The sequence below is a fragment of the Diorhabda sublineata genome, chromosome X, assembly GCF_026230105.1.
Source record: "Diorhabda sublineata isolate icDioSubl1.1 chromosome X, icDioSubl1.1, whole genome shotgun sequence".
NCBI classification, from domain to species: domain Eukaryota; kingdom Metazoa; phylum Arthropoda; class Insecta; order Coleoptera; family Chrysomelidae; genus Diorhabda; species Diorhabda sublineata.
The window spans coordinates 3,932,776-3,954,568 of NC_079485.1; the positions used below are offsets into that span (position 1 = coordinate 3,932,776).

The 21,793-nt window shown below is 31.9% G+C and overlaps 1 protein-coding gene across 1 annotated transcript; it reads left to right on the forward strand.

The window, feature by feature from the left end:
- Positions 1-4,366: 4,366 nt before the first annotated feature.
- Positions 4,367-19,113, forward strand: LOC130451811 (high affinity copper uptake protein 1-like). Its single transcript, XM_056791071.1, has 10 exons — positions 4,367-4,609; positions 4,672-4,799; positions 7,522-7,593; positions 9,802-9,831; positions 10,470-10,499; positions 11,716-11,745; positions 12,777-12,806; positions 14,852-14,881; positions 18,623-18,652; positions 18,912-19,113. The coding sequence occupies exons 1-10, from the start codon at positions 4,367-4,369 to the stop codon at positions 19,111-19,113; spliced, it is 825 nt and encodes a 274-aa protein (XP_056647049.1).
- Positions 19,114-21,793: the final 2,680 nt, after the last annotated feature.

Genomic DNA, 21,793 nt, shown 5'->3' on the forward strand with positions numbered 1-21,793 from the left:
TTCTCTTTGTTTTTCAACGTGAAAGATATGAGCGAAAAAAATCAATTTTTTAAGAACGTGGTGCAGCAAAGCATTGATTCAGGTTTTTCGAAACTGATCAAAGCTTCGAAGTGTTACATAGTACATGGACGGAGACATTTCAATTAATCGCACCATAATTTTCGTATAGATCATAATAGTATAAAAGAAGGAAACATTTGAACTGTGGAGAAAGCCTAAAGTATAGTTGATTTATGGTAAGATATAACATAACGTATTAGTCTTGATCAAGTATTCGTACAGATAACATCTTGTCAAAAGACATTTAATCTTCACATTTCAACTTTTCAACTATTTTAATTCAAATCCCGGGGGTTATTGAATAGTTTACTGAATAGTATAGACCGTACTATGTAATTCACTTCACAAATTCATGCTTACAAGAATTGCTACAATAATAATTATAGTATTATATTCAAGAAGGTATTATCTAATCGACGTGAATTTTCTCAAGTTAAGAGGTTTATATTTGACATATGTTTCCAATATCGAAAATTATAATTATTTAAATCTTTATTTCAAATATTGTTAGGGACAGAACCAATTAGGACTCTTCCATTTTGGTGTCCTAGATATTTGACGTCAAAGAAACCATGATAATCCAAAATACCTGATATGTATGAGCATTCATAAAAATCTCTTTTTTTTAATATTTGCTTTTGAGGTTTCCAAAAAAAGATCGATTTTAGAAATATGTGGATTACAAAAAGGGTTGATTGAAATCCACTTGTATTTGCTATGTTCATTATAAAGAGAGTTGTTTCTCAAAATACTTCCCGGGTTCATCTGCCTAACGAATAAATGTACAAATGAAATTGATAATAATTCAGATGATTGTTCTGATTTCCAAAAAGCATGTTAAAGTCAATTCTCCTAATAATACTTGTAAATTTTTACTATAGAATCGTTTTTTGTATTTTGTAAAAAAGTTCTGTTTTTTTAATCTTGGAACAATTGGTGTTTGACTTATAATGTCAAGTTTAATAATCTTCTATAATCCATAATTCCAAGAAAATCTAAAAATACTAAGTAAATACTAAGTAATATGAGAATTATCTACTATCCTATAATTTTTCTATTCAAGATGCTCTCAATGAAATTTGAATTATGTAATATTTCTCCTTCCTAGTAATATATCTGCATAAAAATATTTAACTCAATTTCATGTGCACGCCTGTATAAGGTCGCTTTTGCGAACGAGGGTGTAGGACGAACGTCTATAAATAAATTAAAACAAAAACGAAGCAAAACTAAATTGCAATGAATTCTGGAAAATGGAACGAATTTCACGTTACAGGACGTATAGTTTAATAAAGCATTTGCAGTGGAAATCTGCAGGGAATTAGTCAGTGAAAATTGCTAATCCCCTGTCGCATACTCGAAATTTATAGATTTTTCGTCGATAAAATTTCATGTTGAGGTGAGAAATTCCATTTTTTTAATTAGAATATATATTTAGGCTTGCAATCTATACGTTTCACGATCTCAAATATGAATAAAACTATTTTAGAATGACATACATCTTTCGGCAATAAAAAATTCATTTTCTTTTAATACAAAGTACTGTATAGATACCTTGGAGTTGTGATTATTCTGTTGATTTCAAGATATCGAGGGATGAACACATTTGAGACTGAATTATATAAGAGAATGTGATACGATATTTGGAACATAAAAACATCATTAATTGATCAGTGTCATAAAGACTATTTTTGATCATCTGTGAGGAATTAAGATAAATCCTAGTTCGACATAAATGTTGTGTAACGCGTATAACTGCTATTAGGTTGGGCTAAACAAGATCCCAGACATATGCCATTTGCTATACCAATTATTTGGATCGAACCAAGGGATCATGTACATATATGATTGTTATTTTTATTTGACAAAAAGAGAAGGCATCAAAACGAAGTCCAAACGCACTATCCAGTATTCAAACTTGTCTTCGGCTACCAGACTCATCCTACATAGTGCGGAACTGCCTGTCTCAAAGCCTCCACATCGTGCAGAACGTCAGAATTCTACTCCGGAACTTGTTCTAAGTCAGCACGATAAGGTACCTAAAGATAGTGTCCCAAGTTATGAATCATCAACTTTAAAATATCGAAAAAACAGGGTTTCTACTTCTTTTACTTTCTCCTGATATGTAAAAAATTTTTTTATTGTGACGATGAAATAAAATTAACTTTATTAAGCAAATGATTTAGTCTATTAAAATAATGTTTCTAGGTATAGAAAAAATTACTATATAAAGAAAGTGGGCCCAAGCGTAAATCACCCACCCACCCAAGCTATAAAAATGTTAGAAATAACGATTTAGTGAACCCTTATCACATTCTAATGAAAAAAGCCATACCTATGACAAATAATTTGTATATCTGAAAGAGAACTTCGCCAAACTCAACAAGGGAATATTTGTAAGTCTACAAATACGTGAAGCGACAAAGGGTGAGAGCTTTGAAGGAAAACTGAATGGTCAGGAAAAACTCGCTTGAAAATGTGAACGTTGTCCAACATTATCTAGGAAACCGTAAATCGGAAAATTATAAAAGTTCAATAAATAAACTTATAATGTCATATAAAGCTTTGGGGTGTGATATGTCATTGGAAATACATATGCTGGATTCTCATCTGGATTTATTTCCAGCAAATTAGGGTTCTGTGTAACGAATAAGGCTAGAGGTGCTATTGAGGGAAATGGACTCCAAGGATGCTAAAAGACCAAACCAAACATACAAGAAAATCATAAGTATTTGTTACATAGCAAGCAATAATATCTTTAAATCCTACCTATGTTCACTTTTATCGAAAATTGATATGTCATGAGGATACCTGACGTGTCATTGTTTTTTCATTCATATATTGTAATATGGTGGCCCAAGTATATTTAAAATAAAAGTTTTCATGTCGCAAGGAAAGTTGAACTTTTGTTAATCGGTGTTATCAACTAAAAATTATTGAAGATGTCTCGCGGACAAACATACGTTTTATTCAACTTTGTTGAAATTTTTCAAATCATTTGTCGATTCTTAACAATTCTTTTTGTTGGAATTTTAGTGGCCTCGAATTTTTTCAAACTCTAGTGTGAATGAACTGAACATTTTTTCTGATTTTACCGCTCTGAAGAAAGAAGGTGATAAAGTAGTATTATGAAACCATGTTTCTTTCCTTACTTCTGTCGTGTTATCTCTCACAATCCCATAAATAGTTTCAATTGTTATTTCCATCTTTTTACCACTCATTCTCCTTTCGTTCATCTTGAATAGGCGCTTCTCATTGTTCCACCATTATTGCAAAGGACAGCCATTTGTATCCTTATAGTTGCAATTCCAGTCTTGTCCCTTATAATCCTGGATCAAAATAAAGTCTCTGATTTCTGTCAACAATCCCCCAATCTGACAGATTCATTTGCAATGACCAGCACCCTAAACAAACAAGGGTAATAAAATGGTTGTACTTGGTTTTATCATTATTTGTAAGTAGTCAAGCTAGGTGAAAATCGGATTGGCATCTTATTTAAAGAGGGTATAACAGACGATCGAATACACTAATGGGATTTTTCGATGGGAAATTACACTATAAATTTGGAGCTCCAATACATCTTCCTTATCCTCAGCTTACCTATGAATTATTGTGGTTTATTATCATGACATACCAAAAAAATTTCAATATAGAATGGTAATTCAATTAGTGAACTTAGCAAAACTATTCACCAATGGTGCGTATTCTGCTACTATTCTATAAACTATAGATATATAATTGAAAACATAGATTATTTTTATTATACCGATCAATTGATAAGCAGCACTGTTCAATATTTAAGTTGTGTTACAATTACATGATATTTTCTAATCAATAACCACTTCCTATGATTGGCATTAGTACTGACCCTCGGTACAGGTGTCAGTCTGCTCTGGCGATTGATAACTAGTTGACGAAGACGTTCTATAGAGGTAAGTACTTATTTTATTGTTGTAGTTTTCGATTATTTTCCATGAAGATATTGATCATGATCTTTTTTCAGTAATTGAAAAAAATTGAGAAATCTTATTCTTTTCTAATATATCTAATAAATATTTCAATTAATTAACATAATTTTGTAATAATCGTGTATCAGCATGATATCTGCTGAGCTCTTCCCACGAATTTGGTTTTATTCTACAAATTTTCTTACAAATTATTTAATCAACATTTTCGTCCGTTATTAATATCACAAAATACACTGATATGATGATAAAATATTTGAAATGCATGACTTCTCCTCAGCCCACATGTAACTTCTCAAAATATTCTTTAATAGTATACAGCTGTTAGTTCATGAGGAGAAATGGACACTTTTATGAATAAGGAGTTACACGAAGGACACGAGATAATGAAAAGTGATCACATGAATCATATGAACCACATGAACCATACATACCGCTTACACCAGCTCGATTTTATTGATAATATGGAAAACATGAATATTACGGACCCTGAGGTCTATTTGAACAATACAGATTATCTGAACAAGACGGAAAATATAAACCGTACAGGATACGGCCAATATGTTATGAAGATGGATATGTATGTAAGTATGAATGATAATTGAATCTTTTCATTCCGCTTACATTTTATACGTTTTCATTGTAGTTCACATTTTCTTCATCTGCAACAGTACTTTTCAAGGAGTGGAATTTTACAACTTTGGGAGGTTTAATTCTGTCTATGATTGCCGTATTTATTATGGCCGCTGCGTACGAAGGTCTCAAATATTTCAGGTAAATAATTTCGATTTGTATCCGTTAATTTACGTGGAAATACATTTCAAACTCTATTTGAAAAACATCACATACTTAACTTCAATTCGACTGTTATTGCATATATTAATTTGAAGTATTTATATCGCCTATTCATTCCAATCAATATTACGAATGTTTCAATTATCAAGTATAAGAAAAACTTTTGTGTTGAAAGAAGGTTCTGCGTGACCTAAATCATATAATCGGATATTGGATTCTTTCAGTAATATTAGAGGTCCGGTTTTTCAACAACATCGTGAATGGTTACAATAAGGAGGGAGTTCAATAAATCAGTTTTTTCTGTTCTTAGAAACTCACTTATCAATAGGGATCTCACGTAATGAAAGATACTCTAACAACTGATGTACGACTATGGAATTGATATTGCTTCCAATTGTTCCTATCTAAATCGCTATCAAAAAGTTTAAATTGTTGGAAAAAATAGAGTAGTCATCATTCCAAATGTTTTGCTTCCTCTTATTCCACTTTGTGTTTATTTATTATTTATTTTTATGTGTTATTGCTTTCTTTTTCCTAATATTCAAATTCAACGACTATTTTATTCTGCTACATTCCGTTTTTAGCTCTATAATATATATTTTTCTCCATTATTATTCTTGTCCAACACCACCAACTTAGTTTTCTGTTGGTTTATTCTTAATAAAAATTTTCTTAGCACATCTTCTTGGTTACGGTATGCTCTTTCTATTTCCTACTTAATTCTTGTGAGCGAAGTTAGGACATCAGCATATGCTACTATTTGCTAGTTGCGGTGATACGAGAACCCATTTATTAGTATCTTGCAATTCCATATCATTTTATCTAGTACTAGATTGAAGACCACTGATGGCTCCTTATATAAACTAATTGTAGAGCACACAGTTTTCTGATAAGATTTCCTCTATTCTCCTGTACGATTAGTATCACGTCGTCATTAGTAGTTTCAAAATTTTATAAACATGATGTACGGTTCTTGATCTCTAATTGCGACCATTGATTTGAATATTACAAAATGATTCATCAAATACTAAATAATGAGAGAAAAGAGAAGTTTCTTACTAGACAGAAAAGAGTAAATTCGAGATTAATTACGCATCATTTCATGTTTTATTTGGTATCATGATTGTACAGGGTGCGGCAGCATAACTTCCTTTTTTCAAAAGTTAATAAAACTTATTGTATGAATCAGAAAATTTTTATTCGTTTTTTATAATACAGGCACATACATAAAGTTTTGTTTTACTGAGTTTTGAAGATCAAATCAGTTAGGTGACGTCCCCCATTCTCCATACACTGAGTAAACCGATTTCTGGCGTTTGTCATGACTCTTGCCAGCATAGCAGGCGTTATGTTGGCAATTTCTTCCTGGATGTTCGTCTTCAAATCTTGTAGGGTCCTTGGACGGTTCACATACACACGGGATTTCAAAAAATCCCATAGGAAATAATCACAAGGGGTCAAATCGGGAGAGCGGGCTGGCCACTCCAAATCGCCCCTAATTGAGATAAGGCGCTCTGGGAAGTGTTCCCTCAAAACAGCCATCGATGTTCTTGAAGTGTGTGCCGTTGCTCCGTCTTGTTGGAGCCAAGTGTCCCCTAAGTCCAACTCATCTAGCCGTGGGAAAAAAAATTCCTGTAACATGTTTACATACCGGTGCGAATTCACTGTCACTGTGACTTCATTTTCCTCAAAGAACCAGGGACCAATAATTCCACGTGAGTAAATTGCACACCACACTGTGACTTTAGGTGAATGCAAAGGCCGTTGATGCAATTGTCGAGGATTGGTATCAGCCCAGTAGCGCATGTTTTGTTTGTTTACGGATCCACACAAATGAAAATGGGCTTCATCACTAAAAAAAACAATAGCGTCCTCAGGAACGACTTCCAGAAAAACCTCACACGCGTTCCTCCGAGAATTGAAGTCACGTTCAGAAAGTTCCTGCACAATTGCCATCTTGTATGGATGAAAATGAAGATCATCATGAAGTATTCTCCTCACAGAACGATCGGAAAGTCCAAGGGCAGACGCATGTTTGCGCGCAGAACGCCGTGGTGATCGCAACACTGAAGTTCTAACTAACTCAATGTTCTCCGGTGATCTAATGGGCCGAGGGACTCCAGTTCTTCGTCTTGTCACACTTGCAGTTTGTCTGAACGTAGTGACCCACGTAACAATTGATTTCCGGTCCGGGACAGGGGCCAAGGGGGCTAAATTAAAGCGATTCCGAAAGGCGCGCTGGGTTGCGATCACAGAACATCCGCTCGAAAAGTAAACCTCAACGGCAAACGCACGCTCCTCACTGTTCCAACGCATGATGGCGACTGAACTGTGCCGGGACAAAACTTTATAGTCCCCCCTCTCGAACGAGACCACTAGCACTCCGTTACGACATCTACCGACTAAATGGCGAACTTTTTAAAAAAGGAAGTTATGCTGCCGCACCCTGTATATATTAAAACCATGTTCAGAGGCTTATGGTCTTAGTACTAGTCTTCCAAACTCCAGTGAATAAAGATTACCCAAATATATGGTCCGAATTCTTTCAAATTAATCTGATAATAGTTATTTCTCTAAATAAATTTGATAAATAAGCAAAATAAAAATAAAATCGACTCTAACAAAACACTTTTCAAAAAATTTTCTAATGATGATAACTTAATCTTTGAATTATTCAAGAACCTTCATGACTATTTTTCAGAGAATATCTATTTTGGAAGGCTTACATCTTGCAACATAGAAAAGCTTCTGCTAAAGACCCACAACCTATTCAGTAAGTAGACATGTCGATAATATTTTTCAATAGAATTATTTTATATAAATGTTATATAACGAACAACGTCTTAACATATCATAATCTAAGAACGATAACAAATAGATGATAAATATGATCGAATGATAGTCTGCAAATTTTAACAACAACAGTTTATATTTGCACCAAATGTTGAATTACCGTGACTCACAAAGAATAATTTAGATTGCATTGTATTAATGACAAATGACCCTAATTATTACTCACTATCACTACATGTTTATAAATTAAAAAAATAGTAGGTTGAACGGTTGATATATATATATATATATATATATATATATATATATATATATATATATATATATATATAAATAAAAACGTGAAGAGCTCTCCGCTGGTTGAGGGGAATATATAATTGAAAAAATATAGTACTTACACAGGTGAAAACATAACCATTAAACCCCAGTAAGTCATTTAAGGTGAAAACTTTTTATTTTGCCTAAATTTCGATTAGATTTTAAGTAAATCTTTGTTTCCTGACTAGAACGTCAATACTCCCACTTATAAGTCAGGACTGAAGACTAAGAGTCTATATATTTCCCTCAACCTATCAAGTGTCAATTTTATTGTTTGGCTCTTGGATATGAGAGAAAATATTGTATTACATGATTCCAATCGTGATGATGCAAATATATTTTAGTATAGATTTAAACAAGTGATGATTTAGTTTATTATGTTTCAACGAGCTCTTACTATACTCTCAAAGTATTGGTTTAGTGTTGAAACCTTCCCATTTCTCACACATCTTATATATAGAAACTCCGACTCGTTTCAATTGGTGCACCTACCAAATTGTATTCGAAATATGTTTGAAAAGCGATTAGAAATTTTTTCAATTTAAAAATGAAATTATCTAGTTTTTGAGGCCTCTATAAGTGACAGTAGAAATAAAGTGCTTCGTAAAAATTTAGACAGTTTCAGACATTTGAAGTATCTGAAACTAAAAGTTAAATTCCAGTATATGTTATAATTTAGAGGTCGATATTGGCCAAAGATGTCGAGCGGTTTTACTTTATAGGTGGTGTTGGTAAATGTTTATCTATCCTTAAGGTATGTTTCTACGATAGGAGATTTTATATACCAACAAGATGGACCTGCATGTCATACCTCAAAATAGCCTTAAAATGATTTAAGGATACCAATAGGGATTGAAGCAGCCGTAACTTATCGCCATAAGGATTCTATGGCATAACATAAAAACTGAGACATGCGCATCTCCTTTCAAATCAATGGAAGAATTGAAAGTCAGGCTAAAATGGATTCAAGGCACAAAAAAATGTGATTAATCAAAGTGTAATGTAACGCATTAATGTTTGAGAAACGTCTATTTATTTTTTTTTATAATTATTATTATTGATTTTTTTCAAAATAAAAAAGGCTTTCAACATATTTTTGAAAAGTATTAGTCCCTCTTAAGTGTTATGTTCTAAAAGTTGTGGAAAATTAAATGAAACCTTATGATGTTTGACTCAATACAGAAAAGAGCATTGCGACTTATAGGCGATTCAGAGTTGGCGAAAAACTTGGGCAGCTTAGAGCGTTGAAGAAAGGTCGCTGACCTGACTGAGTTCGCCTGCAGATGTCAATTTATCGAGACCCCTTTCTTTAAAGGAGTGGAAGCCTGTAGAATCAGCTACCAGGACACGTCTTTCCCGAACACTACAACTTACAGAAGTTGAAGATCAATATCCACAGGTATCTCCACACCGCTCGAACTAGTCGATAATAGGGTTCACCCTCTTGTGTTTGCTTTCTACAGAAAAAAAATCTTCCAAATAGTCACTTGTTATTGCTCAACGTGAAAAGTTTTTCTACTTTTCGCATATTTTTATATGTTTCTGAGGTCGAAAAACCGTCACAACCGTTCCTTGTTCACAACTAACTTTGTTGTTCACTTTGTGATATGACAGTTGAGATAGATGTAGCGTTAGTAATTGCTGCTTGAAAAATTCATTTGACGTATTTTCAAATTACACCTATTACTATCCTCCTAGTTTATCTTAACAATCAACAATCTGGTTTAATGGAGTATTACCTTCACAAAATTATGTTTTTGTACATTTGGAGGTAAAAATTTCTTAATTATATTCATAATAAACATTTATGAAATTGTCCAACTAAAAAATTAATGAGCCGAATTTCTTATTCATTATATATTTGTTACAGAATGGTTGGCAGAGAGATACGCCAAGAACCGTAAGTTTTCTATTTTTTAGAAATTCTCAAACATTTTTTCATGTAAAACATTGATTTAATTATGTCATGTTATAATGGTTTGTTTCTTGGTCACATGGACCTTATTTCCTAATACAATAAATTGTGTTAACCCTCATGGGTCGTACATCATATTGCATGTGAAAATTTCATTGAAATCTTTTTTATTGCGGCAATTTTTAGCTTGTTTGAAGCTCAATTTATTCTCGTTATACCTTAAAAAACAGATTGTTGCATACATTACATCTATAGTGATTTCAGAAAATAACAGAATTAGTATTTTCAAGTTTGAAAGGTATGAAAAACAAAATTATCATTCGTCATCAATGAATTCTAATGAGAAAAAGCTTTTAACGTGCTTAAATTTGAGTGAAGTAAATGTACAGGAACAGATACGGAAGAGCAAGGAAAAAGTAACTACTTATTGTTTTCTACAAAATCTTATTTGTTTCAAATTTACATTTAAATCCTACGTGTTAGACATATCTAAATCCTCGATTCTCAACAAACATCGTAAAATGCCCAGATATTTGCATATTTTATCTTATCCTTTTATTCAAAAATATGAATTCCTTCAAAAGATTAACATTATTCTAATATTAATTATATTTTCCTTACAGAATGGTTAGCGGAACGGCTCGCGAAGAAACGTAAGTGTTTTCTATTTTACTTCACGAAAGCTGAGCTTTTTATACTAAATTTTCCCTAGAATTTTCTATATTTCAACGTCTCTTACTCCATTTTTGTAGAATTTTTATGATAAGCAAAATGTAACGTTTAATGAAATCAAGATTCAAGTAATTTTATATTATCTTTTATTTTATTGCGGTGTGCAAACAACAGCTTTCAAGTTTTCGACAACAGTATCTCAAATAAACATATTAAACAGATGAAGATGAATAATTCATCAATAATATACATTAATTCTCACGAAGTGAGAGCGGTATTTTGAGATGTCTGGGATTCAATTTAAAGTATTATATTCACGACAGTTTCCAATGAATTCGGAAAAGTCTTCATGGCTGCTACAAGTTTGTTTTCTATAATTCTTGAAATAAATAAGTTTTTTCAACCACAGAAAAATGTTGCTTATTAGTATTGATTTTTAACCAGAATAATAACGTTTATGCAAATAGTTGACTCTAAAATTAATATAGGGACTGATATTCAGTGTTTAAACGTGGCGGTGCAATAAATGATGATGCCTCAACGATCCTGACGTTTAAAAGAGTCTTCTGATGTTCTGATGTGATGTATAGAAATACCTGATTCCTTTTAGGATTTTGAATATACTGCTACTGTCTAAAAAATACAGTGTAATGCAAAATTATTTTTTAGTTAATAGAGTTCGCTGTAACACAATTAATTTGATAATAATATATCTTTTTTACAAAATAGTCGATGCAGACATTCATACAAAACCGTAAGTGTTTTCTACTTTATTTTTACAAAACTAAGAATTGAGTTGTTATCAAATCAACATTCATATTATTCCGCATATATGATTTTACCAAGTGAAACTGGTTTGTTGTTCAGTCTTTTAGCTTTATTACTTCATAAAAATAATTCTGAAAAAATATGTGATTGATTCAACAGTTTTTTGTGGAAAACCACTTTTCAACTATTTCAAAATACTATTCAGAACCTCTCAAAAGTATGATAAATTAGGTGGGACATACAAAAGCGTTAAAAGAGGTTTTAGTAACAATAGCAGATTTATTAGAGAATAACTACATGGTGGATATACAAAATTGTCAAACCAATTTCATAAAGGATTAAATTATATATCATTTGAACCGTTTAAAAACATTGAATGAATATGTGCTTGTTTTTATCCGTCATTTCATTACAATATTTTTGTTACAGAAGAGTTAGCGTAGGAATTCGTACTGGATCGTAAGTACTTTATTTTTTTATACTGTAATAAAACCAATTATCGCAAATAAAATTTGAAAAATATACTAGGTTTGATGGAAAATACGACGCACTAATTTTTATAAACGTCTCAAACTGTCATAGTTGAGCAGTATGCCGTATGGTCAGTCTGCTACTATATCGCTTGAATGAAATCGTATTTTCAGTTAGTCTTGTGAGCGAGTTTAAAATGGAAATTACTTAGTCAGCTAAGTAATAGAGAGCTAAGTGATGAACTTAAAGTCTCGTTGCAGAACAAACAAAAGTTTATCGTATCTGAAAGTCTTTCAGAATATTCATATAGGAAATACTCATCAGATTTAGCACCATGCTACTTCTAAGTGGTTCCGGTAATAAAAAATGTCCCAAATAAAAACTTTATCATATTCAGAAAACCACGGCGATGGAGAAGATGAAGTTATTCCAAAAGAAAGCTAATTATGGTCTTATTGTTACGACAGGTGCATGCTAGCAAGGGCAGTACTTATATCTAGTTTCAAGTTACCTTTTCAATTTGTTTCCGATAAAATAATCCATCTTATTTATTTATCTCACCTTATTTAGTAGAAGGAAAAGTTTCATAAATAACTTCAATTCTCGTCAATATGTAGCATTAGTGGTGAGAAAGTATAGCCATTTTTAAACACCTGGGTTCCCAGGTAAACAAGTTTCGTTAACAATTTAATTCCTATACGTGAGTAGATTTCTGTTGATCACTTCATTATAATGGCAAATATAAGTTTAAAAAACTTTGTGGGTGAATCAGATTATCTTTCGAAATAGATTTTCTTGAAGGTTTAGACTATAAAACGTGAATACAATCAAATATTAAGTTATTTTGATCTTTGATGTTTTCTATAACTGCTTATTTTTGAAAAATTTTCAGACTACAGTACCGTCTTACCTTTTCTATGATATATCTACAATTCACGATTCTGTCAGTACAAAACATATGGATTATTAAATGTTTTAATGAACAAACACTTCAATAAAATATTCCATTTTTGTTACAGAATGGTTAGCGGAGACATACGCAAAGAACTGTAAGTATTTTATGACGTCCTGTAAACATTTTATGCACCATTTTCATATGGTATTCACTAAAATCAACTGCAATGAAATTGGTTATTTTGTCAGAATGTTGATTCGTTACATCGGAAAATAAATTTCTATAAGATGTTCTATGCTTACTTGCTGAAAAATTATCTGGTAGAAATAATTTACTTCAATTTTTAAGATGCATAAATCTTCTAATTTGGCACATCCTAAATATGCCATGTGTAACGAATAAAATTAATATATGAGGTGCGATCAAAAACTATGGTGAATATATTTTGATTAAAGCAATATCCAACACTGCTTATACACGTATTACAATTGGTATGTCCCATACTCAATTGTGTTGAGATAAGCAGAGCAGCTTTAGTAGAACTGGTCTATTGGGAAACATGGATCAGAATAACGTGCAACTTTGAGCTTTGTTTCAAATTGAAAAATGTGTCAATGACGCTCACGAAATACTAAAATCTATATCTATAAGTGGAATTATCGATTTGAATGTAGATCAGTTAAGGACGAGAATCAGTCGAGACAAATGTGTTCATTCAAAGAGTCGATAAGGTACTGGAGCATTTGAAAAGGAAAAGAGATCTGAAAATTGAGACAATTAGTCTCTATTATGACAATGCAGTGTATCTCAAATCACTTCTGATCCTATTTTTGATTTGATCCAATATTGGAATAAGTGCATTGCTGGCTTTTTAAGGAGATTAATTAAAGTTTTATTTTTTATGTTATCTGTTTTCTAAAAAATTATTCACTTTATTTTTTAATCACACCTTGTGCTTATTTAGTTTCGTTGGAATATATTAGCATAATACAAGTACATTAATAAATTATATCTCTTATTTAATATGCAGTTTAGATGTTCAGTATTATCTAACAAAAAAGTTTTGATTTGGATAAAACATTTTTCTCCATCTATCATGTTCTAAAAATATTATGCAGGATGAAAATATGCTTTGTTACAGAATGGTTGACGGGGAAATACCAAAAGATCCGTAAGTATTTTACATTTACTGTTACAATTCCATTTATAATTTGTATATACCCAGTATAGTGACAAACTTAGTTCTAAACTTAGTTTAATTGATTGTATAAAAAATTAAAACACGTTTTATTTCCAGAATTTCAATGAATATGTGCTGAAATCATGGCTAGATCTTCCCACATATTTCTCATCTTACGTATGTTTGTCAGGTCATTTCAGAATTATTTTATTATCCCTCCAAATCTGCTACATCTAATCTCAATAAGTGTTTTCTTAGGCAATAATGGTCTGTAAGGAAGATGTAGCTTGATTGTACTAAAAAACACTCTAATATCGGCTTCACGTCGATGTCATGGGAGTTTAGTATTTTGATATCACATTTCTGATAATTTATTCCCAGGCTTATTTCTATGTAGGTATCGATATCCGGTATTTCTACCTGTAAAATGTTCAAACAGGAGCCTAACTATGGTGTCAAGTTCAAAAACTCCAACGCCAGCTCCTATGACTGTTTCTGAATCATTTGATAGCATTTGTTATGAGAGTGTGTATTCTTTTTCCTAGTCCTGCAGTTACTTAGTATTCTGGTTAAGCTCTCCTTCCTGAGATGAAGAAATAACAATTTGGTACACTCACATTTTGCTAATTTGTGAACAGATCCAACATATTAATTTTCGTCTTTGTTATGAACAGCAATGTTATAAGAATAAAACAATTCATTATTAATCCATTTTGGTATATATGTGCCAAATGTTATAAATAGAAAACTTAATAAAATGATGTGATTCATAGTAGTTTTCTGAATAGGAAAATTACTATTTGAACTAGTTGATATTCCACGGAACTTTACGAAGTACTTAGTTCAAGTGGAGAATAGTCAACATCTCAAAATATGATGAGATAACTGTGGTTATAATTTTCATCCATATCTCTTTCTCCAAAATGTTTGTCGATTCATCGTTATTGACCAATCTAAGTTTTGTTTTCCTGTCGTTTAATATTCAACAGTCGTTTTGATACATTTTATTTTTTTTTCAGAATGGTTCAAGAAGAATCTAGGAAAGACCCGTAAGTGTTTCTCATTTTGAAGTTATGAAATTTACTTTTTAACGTTTTAACACAGAATTAGTATTTCAGTATATTTAACTGTCTATTCTTTTTGATCGCTATATTTCTCCAGCTGAATTCAGCGTACTTTTGAAGCTGCATATTCACTTCATGTGGAGTCTCCGACTGCTTTTTTTTCGATAGTTATATTGATATATTAATATATACTTTTACAGGCGAAATATACTCAATAAGTCTATTATAAGCTATAAAATCGATTGACAGTAAGCTGTTGTAAATTGGAAATTTTTTACGTAGTGGTGTGAAATAAATTTCAGATAGATAGGTTTGAATCTGTACCATATGTAGGCCATATATAGATTCTCATTCGAGTGCCCCGCTGAGGTTTTTTTTTCTTGTGTTCGGCTTTCAATTTATTAGGTGTCCTCTTAAGCAAAACGTTCCTATTTTTGCTTTACAAGTATCAGTGTACAATGTCATGGTATGATTTTTGATTGAGCGAAGTTTCAAACAATGGTACATTCTCCTTTCGTCACTTATTAATATGAGTGACCTAATCAAATAAGTTTAATTTCACGCCAACAAATACTCGTAATTAAATTACAGAAGGTGTTATTACTTACCTCGGGTGATACATTAGTTATATCATCTATTTTAAGTCATATTTCTATGACTCAAAGCTATCTAAACACTTAGTCATATACCTTTCTGTAATAATTAACAATGGAAACCATAAAAGCTGATCAGAAATCCTATTACGACTCATATTATTTTTTGTCGGTATAGTAGTAGCATAAAGATATATACTGACTGACAAAAATCGAACGAACACTTGAACAATTTTATGCAATTTTTTCTAGACATACTGAATTATATACTGTTATACAGGAGTTGAAGTTAAAAATTCGGGAGTAAGTAGACGTGAAAATAATGCTGTGGCATGAAAAAAATTTCTCATTCGATCCCTCGTTTCTGAGTTGTAGGCCTTTAAGGTTGCGAAATCAGAACTTATATTTAAGTATATACTCTAAATTATACATTGGAACATTATGAATTTTTGATGGATAATTAAGTATGTCCATTTAGTGTTTTTGACGGAAGAGATAATTCTACATTAGTATCCAAACGCCAGCCCGCCAGCCCAATGATAAACAATCCGTAACTTTTACAGAGACAATCTTAAGATAACAAAAATGGATTTTTGATCAATTTCTCAACAAAATATACCCACTCTTTGTTTAACTCGATAAAATTCATGGTTTGGGAAATATGTAGATTTCTAAATAATTGTACATGCCAAAGAAACAGCTCGCCATAAAGAGATATTCTAAAGAAAATTATCATAAATTGAAACCCAATAAAACATTTCGGGGAGAACTAATGAATAAATAAATAAATATTTGTACTACATACTATCGAAGATTATACTATTGGCATGAGGAAAAAGAAGATTGATATTTATTTTTCATCTAGTAGGCTATTTGTTAATATCAGTTTGCTGTCAATCTTTCCAAAACCTGTCACCAATTATTATCATATCGTATTTAAAGTTTCAATATGGTAGAATTTAGGTTTAGTGAATATGTCAACAAGCGTTTGATATATAGTTTGGCTTATGGTAATTCGTGAGAAGCCATAAGGTTGTGTCCTATCAAAAAAGGTGGAGAAGGTCAACAACGTATTATAAGAAACACCAGCTTTAGAGCAAAATGAATTAGATGCAGTTGATGCTGAACCCACAACTAGCGTATGCAAAATATCAATACAATTCAACATATCAACGACAACTACTCGTATTCATAGGATTCTCCGGGAGTAACTTCTTCACTACTTTCAAATCAAGAAAGTGCATGCCATGAAAAAAGATTATTCAGCGAGTGTGTTATTTAGAAAATTTACAAAAATATAAGTTCTGATCTCATCTTTAAAGGCCTATAACTCAGAAACTAGGGGCGTATGAGAGATATATGAAGGTATGGAATGACTTATGGTTCTGCGTGAAGCATTACGCTGTCATGTTGCATTGAATTGTGGATCTTCTCTATCTTCATGTAGCCTTCTTATCCTTTTTCTGTCATAGTGTATCTTCAGTCAAATGTGACCACCGTAAAATCAAATTGATCTCAATTGAATGCTTTCTATACTAAAGCAGAAGCATGCCAATCGATCTCAAAGAGCAAAAAGCATAATGGACTATTTGGTTTCACTATGATTGCTTTAAGATGTTCAGATAACATTGGCCATTGAAACTGCAGTATAAGGCATAAAAATATGTTACTCTTTCTTTTATTGATAGTCCTGTCTTAAGTTACCCAATAATCCGATCTCTCTCAAAGTAATTTTATTTTTATATTGTAGGCATTTCGCTTGTCTCAGAAAAAGCTTATACTAGAATTAATTAATTTCTAAATCGTTATGAGGCCGTAAATCATGATTACTATCAATCAATAAACCACCTTTGTAGGCACAATAAAACAGTTATGATAAAAAAAACGAATATTTATGGATATATATTTTTTTGTCAGTCAGTATATAAAAAAAATTATGGAAAATCTTTGATAACTTTTTTTTGCAGGAAGATGTGCAGAGAAGCGTGAGTATTCTTTTGTTAATTCTAATATTTTCGTGAATTTACAAATAGAGCCCAAAAAATAAAAAAAATATTGAAAATCCTTAGCTATTATCTTTTTTTAAAGATACAATTTTTAGTACAATTTTGTTAATAATAATGAAGTTAAAATTAAAAACAGAATCTCAACGTTTTATAATATCTATAAAATTACAATTAAAGTTTTATCGACCATACATTAAATGGGAGGATATTTCAAAAAGATTTTTTCCTTACCTACAGTTATTCAATGTGAACACAACTTACACGATATACGACTATATGCCAGATTCAAAAAAACTTGCAACAGCTCTTTTAGAACTGTTTCTCAATTTAAAAAGATTTGGTAGTAAAAATGGAAAAGGGCATGAACCCCCCGAAGATAAAAATCAAACGAAGTTAAATGGAGTTATTCTGGAAAAAATGGAAAACCAGCCATATTATTGGGCTCCTTTCGGACAATCCCGCGATGAGACGGTGCACCATATTTCTCCAGTTATCTGGTCCATGTTCTTCCAGAGGAAGAAAGAGCACCGTAGCAGTTGTACTATCGCGTTAAGATTGAGTGTCAACTCATCATTGAAGATGGAATGATCGAGAAAATTTTGTGAGCTGATTAGCACGCAATCGAAAGTCTGTAAGTTCTAGAGTCAGTAACAAGTATGAAAAATGAGGACGAGTTGTTAGTGTCTTTGTAAAACTGTTTAAACATCATTATAGGAATAGCCAAATCACGAATAGCTTTCCGAATGGATTTCTTTGTGCTATATGTGAACGACTCTCGCATTTGCTCAAGGCTCTTTTGGACGACCTATAGTCGGTATCTTCAAACTAATGATACCATCTACGGATGTTATTATCACATAAAGGTTTACAATCACACTTGATACAGTACGCACTACAGATTCCGTCTCTGCATGAAACAAATCTTTCCTATGTTGCATCAACATCCTTTGTGTGCTCACACAAAACAGTTTGTATTGATCTTCCGTTTGATGTATCTTTAATAATTATAAGTTTAATATTAAAATATTAGCACATATATGTATAGTGTTTCTAGTGTTAATAAAAAATGTGTATCGATGACAAAAATTTAAATGAATATTTATGATTACATATTGTATTTTTTACAGAAAGGTTGGGAGAATCATACGCCAAGAACCGTGAGTGTTTTTTTTATTTTACAGATGACAAATAATTTGAAGCAGATCTCTAGTCAATTTCTAGTTTGTTATATATTTTTTCTACATCCATCCAAGCTTGCTTTTAGTTTATTCATACATACCTCATTTTGTTAAAAATTAACAGTTTCGAATCTAACAATTCCATGAATTCTAGTAATCTACAGTTGTCAGCTTTGAAATATAGACATTTTTTTTTTTAATTTGAGTGTATATTTACAATGAATATGTTTTATTCTAGACTCACGATGATTAGCGCAATACATTTCCTTCAAACATTTTTGCACATGGTTCAAGTCGTTCTATCCTACTTTTTGATGTTAATATTCATGACCTATAATGCCTGGCTATGTATAGCTATCATTTTCGGTGCTGGAATAGGATATCTTCTATTTGGTTGGAAAAAGTCGCCAGCTGTTAATGTTACCGAGCATTGTCAGTAGAATGACGTAATTATAATAATATTAAAAATATTATAAATCTTAATATTTAGTATCATCAATTTTCTGTTGATTACTTTATAATTGATATTTTGAACAAATGACATGAGAATTATTGTAATATGGAAAGAGACATTTAATAAACAATTGCATATATCTTGTTTTTTTCAATACCGTCATTTCCTTTCCAGCAATCGACTTTCCCGCTTGTCGCTAATTTTATTATGCTTTCCTTTGAAAACAGGTATATGACAATTTTCAGTCACCATATTTTTTACTGAAGTGATTTCAATTCAATTTCAAGGCTATAAGGGGCCTATGTTTATTTATACAGTTAATTAGTGTACAAATATAGTGAAAAATATTGTCAACAATTCATTCAAATGATCTTGTTTCGGTAATTCTGATAGTAAAAGGGTCAAAGTTCTAAAAATATATGCTATGAGCTCTAGCTGATGCAAGGAAATTAACAAAATTATTTGGTACCTAGTAAAATAGATGAATATTTTGTATGTGTTACTATACATTGTGAGTATGGCCCGTAAATTGCTCTCAACGTCCCTCACCTCTTCAGTTTACCATGTTTGATACGAGCGTGTGCAATTCATTATTCATGCTTTGATAATTATCAGCTAAAGAACGTGCCAAGCAGAATTACCCTTTCTCCTTGTCTCATTCTCCTCTCATAAAATCCTTTAGGGTATGCTGAACTGCACTACATTGGTTGCTCAATTCTCTTTTTGTTCGTATATAGACTGGTACATGAAATTATACATACGGGGTATTTCAAAATATAGAAAAATCGTATTTTATCTACGAATCCGATATGACCGAAAAATATACTATTACAATGAGGAACCTCCTGAGTTTCACGTGATTTCCGCAGCAGCGCGCTTCTGTCAAAACTCAGCTCAATAGTTGTCAAGATGGAATATGCGTTTTGTGTTATATACGAGTCTGTAATTTTCACACAAATCTGTACCACCTATGGTATTGATACTTCTACAGTACAGAGCATAAGTAAGTTAGTTATACAGGCCGTCTTTATAAAGGCAAATCATCGAGACGTCTCTGTGGGTCCAATGAATACCTTTCCCCGTAGCTCTCAAACATCCACTCGACATGTTGATAGGGAACTCAAAATCGGCTTTTTCGTATGGAACCATATAAATTTCAATTATTATAAATTTTGCGTGACAAAGAATGACGAAGAGTGATGAGTTTTGTGGAATAACTCACTTTTGAATCAAGCGTAGTGTTTAATGACGAGTCAAATTTCCATTTGAGTGGAAAAGTTAACCGCCACAATGTGACGATTTGGTAGACCTATCCACCACACCAAATTTTACAGCATGAGTGAAATTCTCCAGAAGTTTATTTGTTATTTGTTTTTGTGCAATCTCATGAAATAAAGTTGAATTTAAAAACTTTATAAGAGCGGCCATCGAATCAATCACTCAAGTCTAGAATAAATTTGTCTTAACTTTAGGTCTTTTTTAAATAGTATGGGTTTTTAAATAGAAATGACTATTGACCTCCGATGGACAATAAAGGAAAGACGGGTGAGTACCAAAATGAATGTACAAAATAGGCAATTTTTCTCTTATCTATCACATCCGTGAACAAACTTTGCAATACTCACTTATTCCCTTATGGTTGACATTTTGCGCAGCACACCTCATAATCCCAGACTTTTCATAAATACGATACGAACAATTCGAGTTTGTACTATCCAAATTTAATATAAGCTGTGTTCAATCCTCATGATCATGACCATTGTAAGCCAAAGGGGCTATAATCCAAAAAAACAACTACCGAATAGGAAAATTCATTGATAAAGCTCACTCAACTGTGACAAATTGAATTTAATCTATTCCAGTGCAATCAAAAAGTTCCCTATATTACTCTACGCCAATGTTATTGGCTAATCCATCCATGGGAGTGCGTTCGTCAGAACAATTGAAACTGTGATTGAAAGCGCGTGGCAATCCAGACATGCGTGAAATATTTAAATTAGATCTGTTATATACACACATATACTGTTCGTGATAGTGCCAGATATGCTTTCGTTACGTTGTAATTATAACAATGATGGCCCATTGCTATGGGTTGCGGTGAGGGAGTTCTAATGATAATCAAGTTCAACTGATTTTCCACGATTCTGAGCGTTTAAGTAGATGTGTGAATGTTCAAGTTCATCATTCAAACAATGTTGATTATTTCGAGAAGCATGATATAAAATGAAGAAAGAATAAGAGATGAACAAATTTTCTGGCGTTGATGTTATAGTAAATGATTAAGATTACATAATAAACCTTACAATATTTGAACAAACAGTCGTAACAAATTTCAACTTGTTAACAAGATTATAAAACTATGTTCAATATATATTTATGTGTACCTATACCTATATATTTTACTGTAGACATTTCATGTGCCCCACATGTCCAGATTGATTCATTTTCAGCTTCTATCTTATACATTATATACATCTTATTTCTTGTATTTATATTGTTAAAAGTTCACGCATTCGTGAACTAATATTCAATTGCGAACGTTTTACTATTGTTGACTTGAAAACGGATGAAAAATCAACCTTTTCTATATCATAATTGAAATCTGTAGCTCTTTGTGGGGAGTTTGAAACTTTTTGTTTTGTTTCCAAGTTAGATGTTAAAATGAT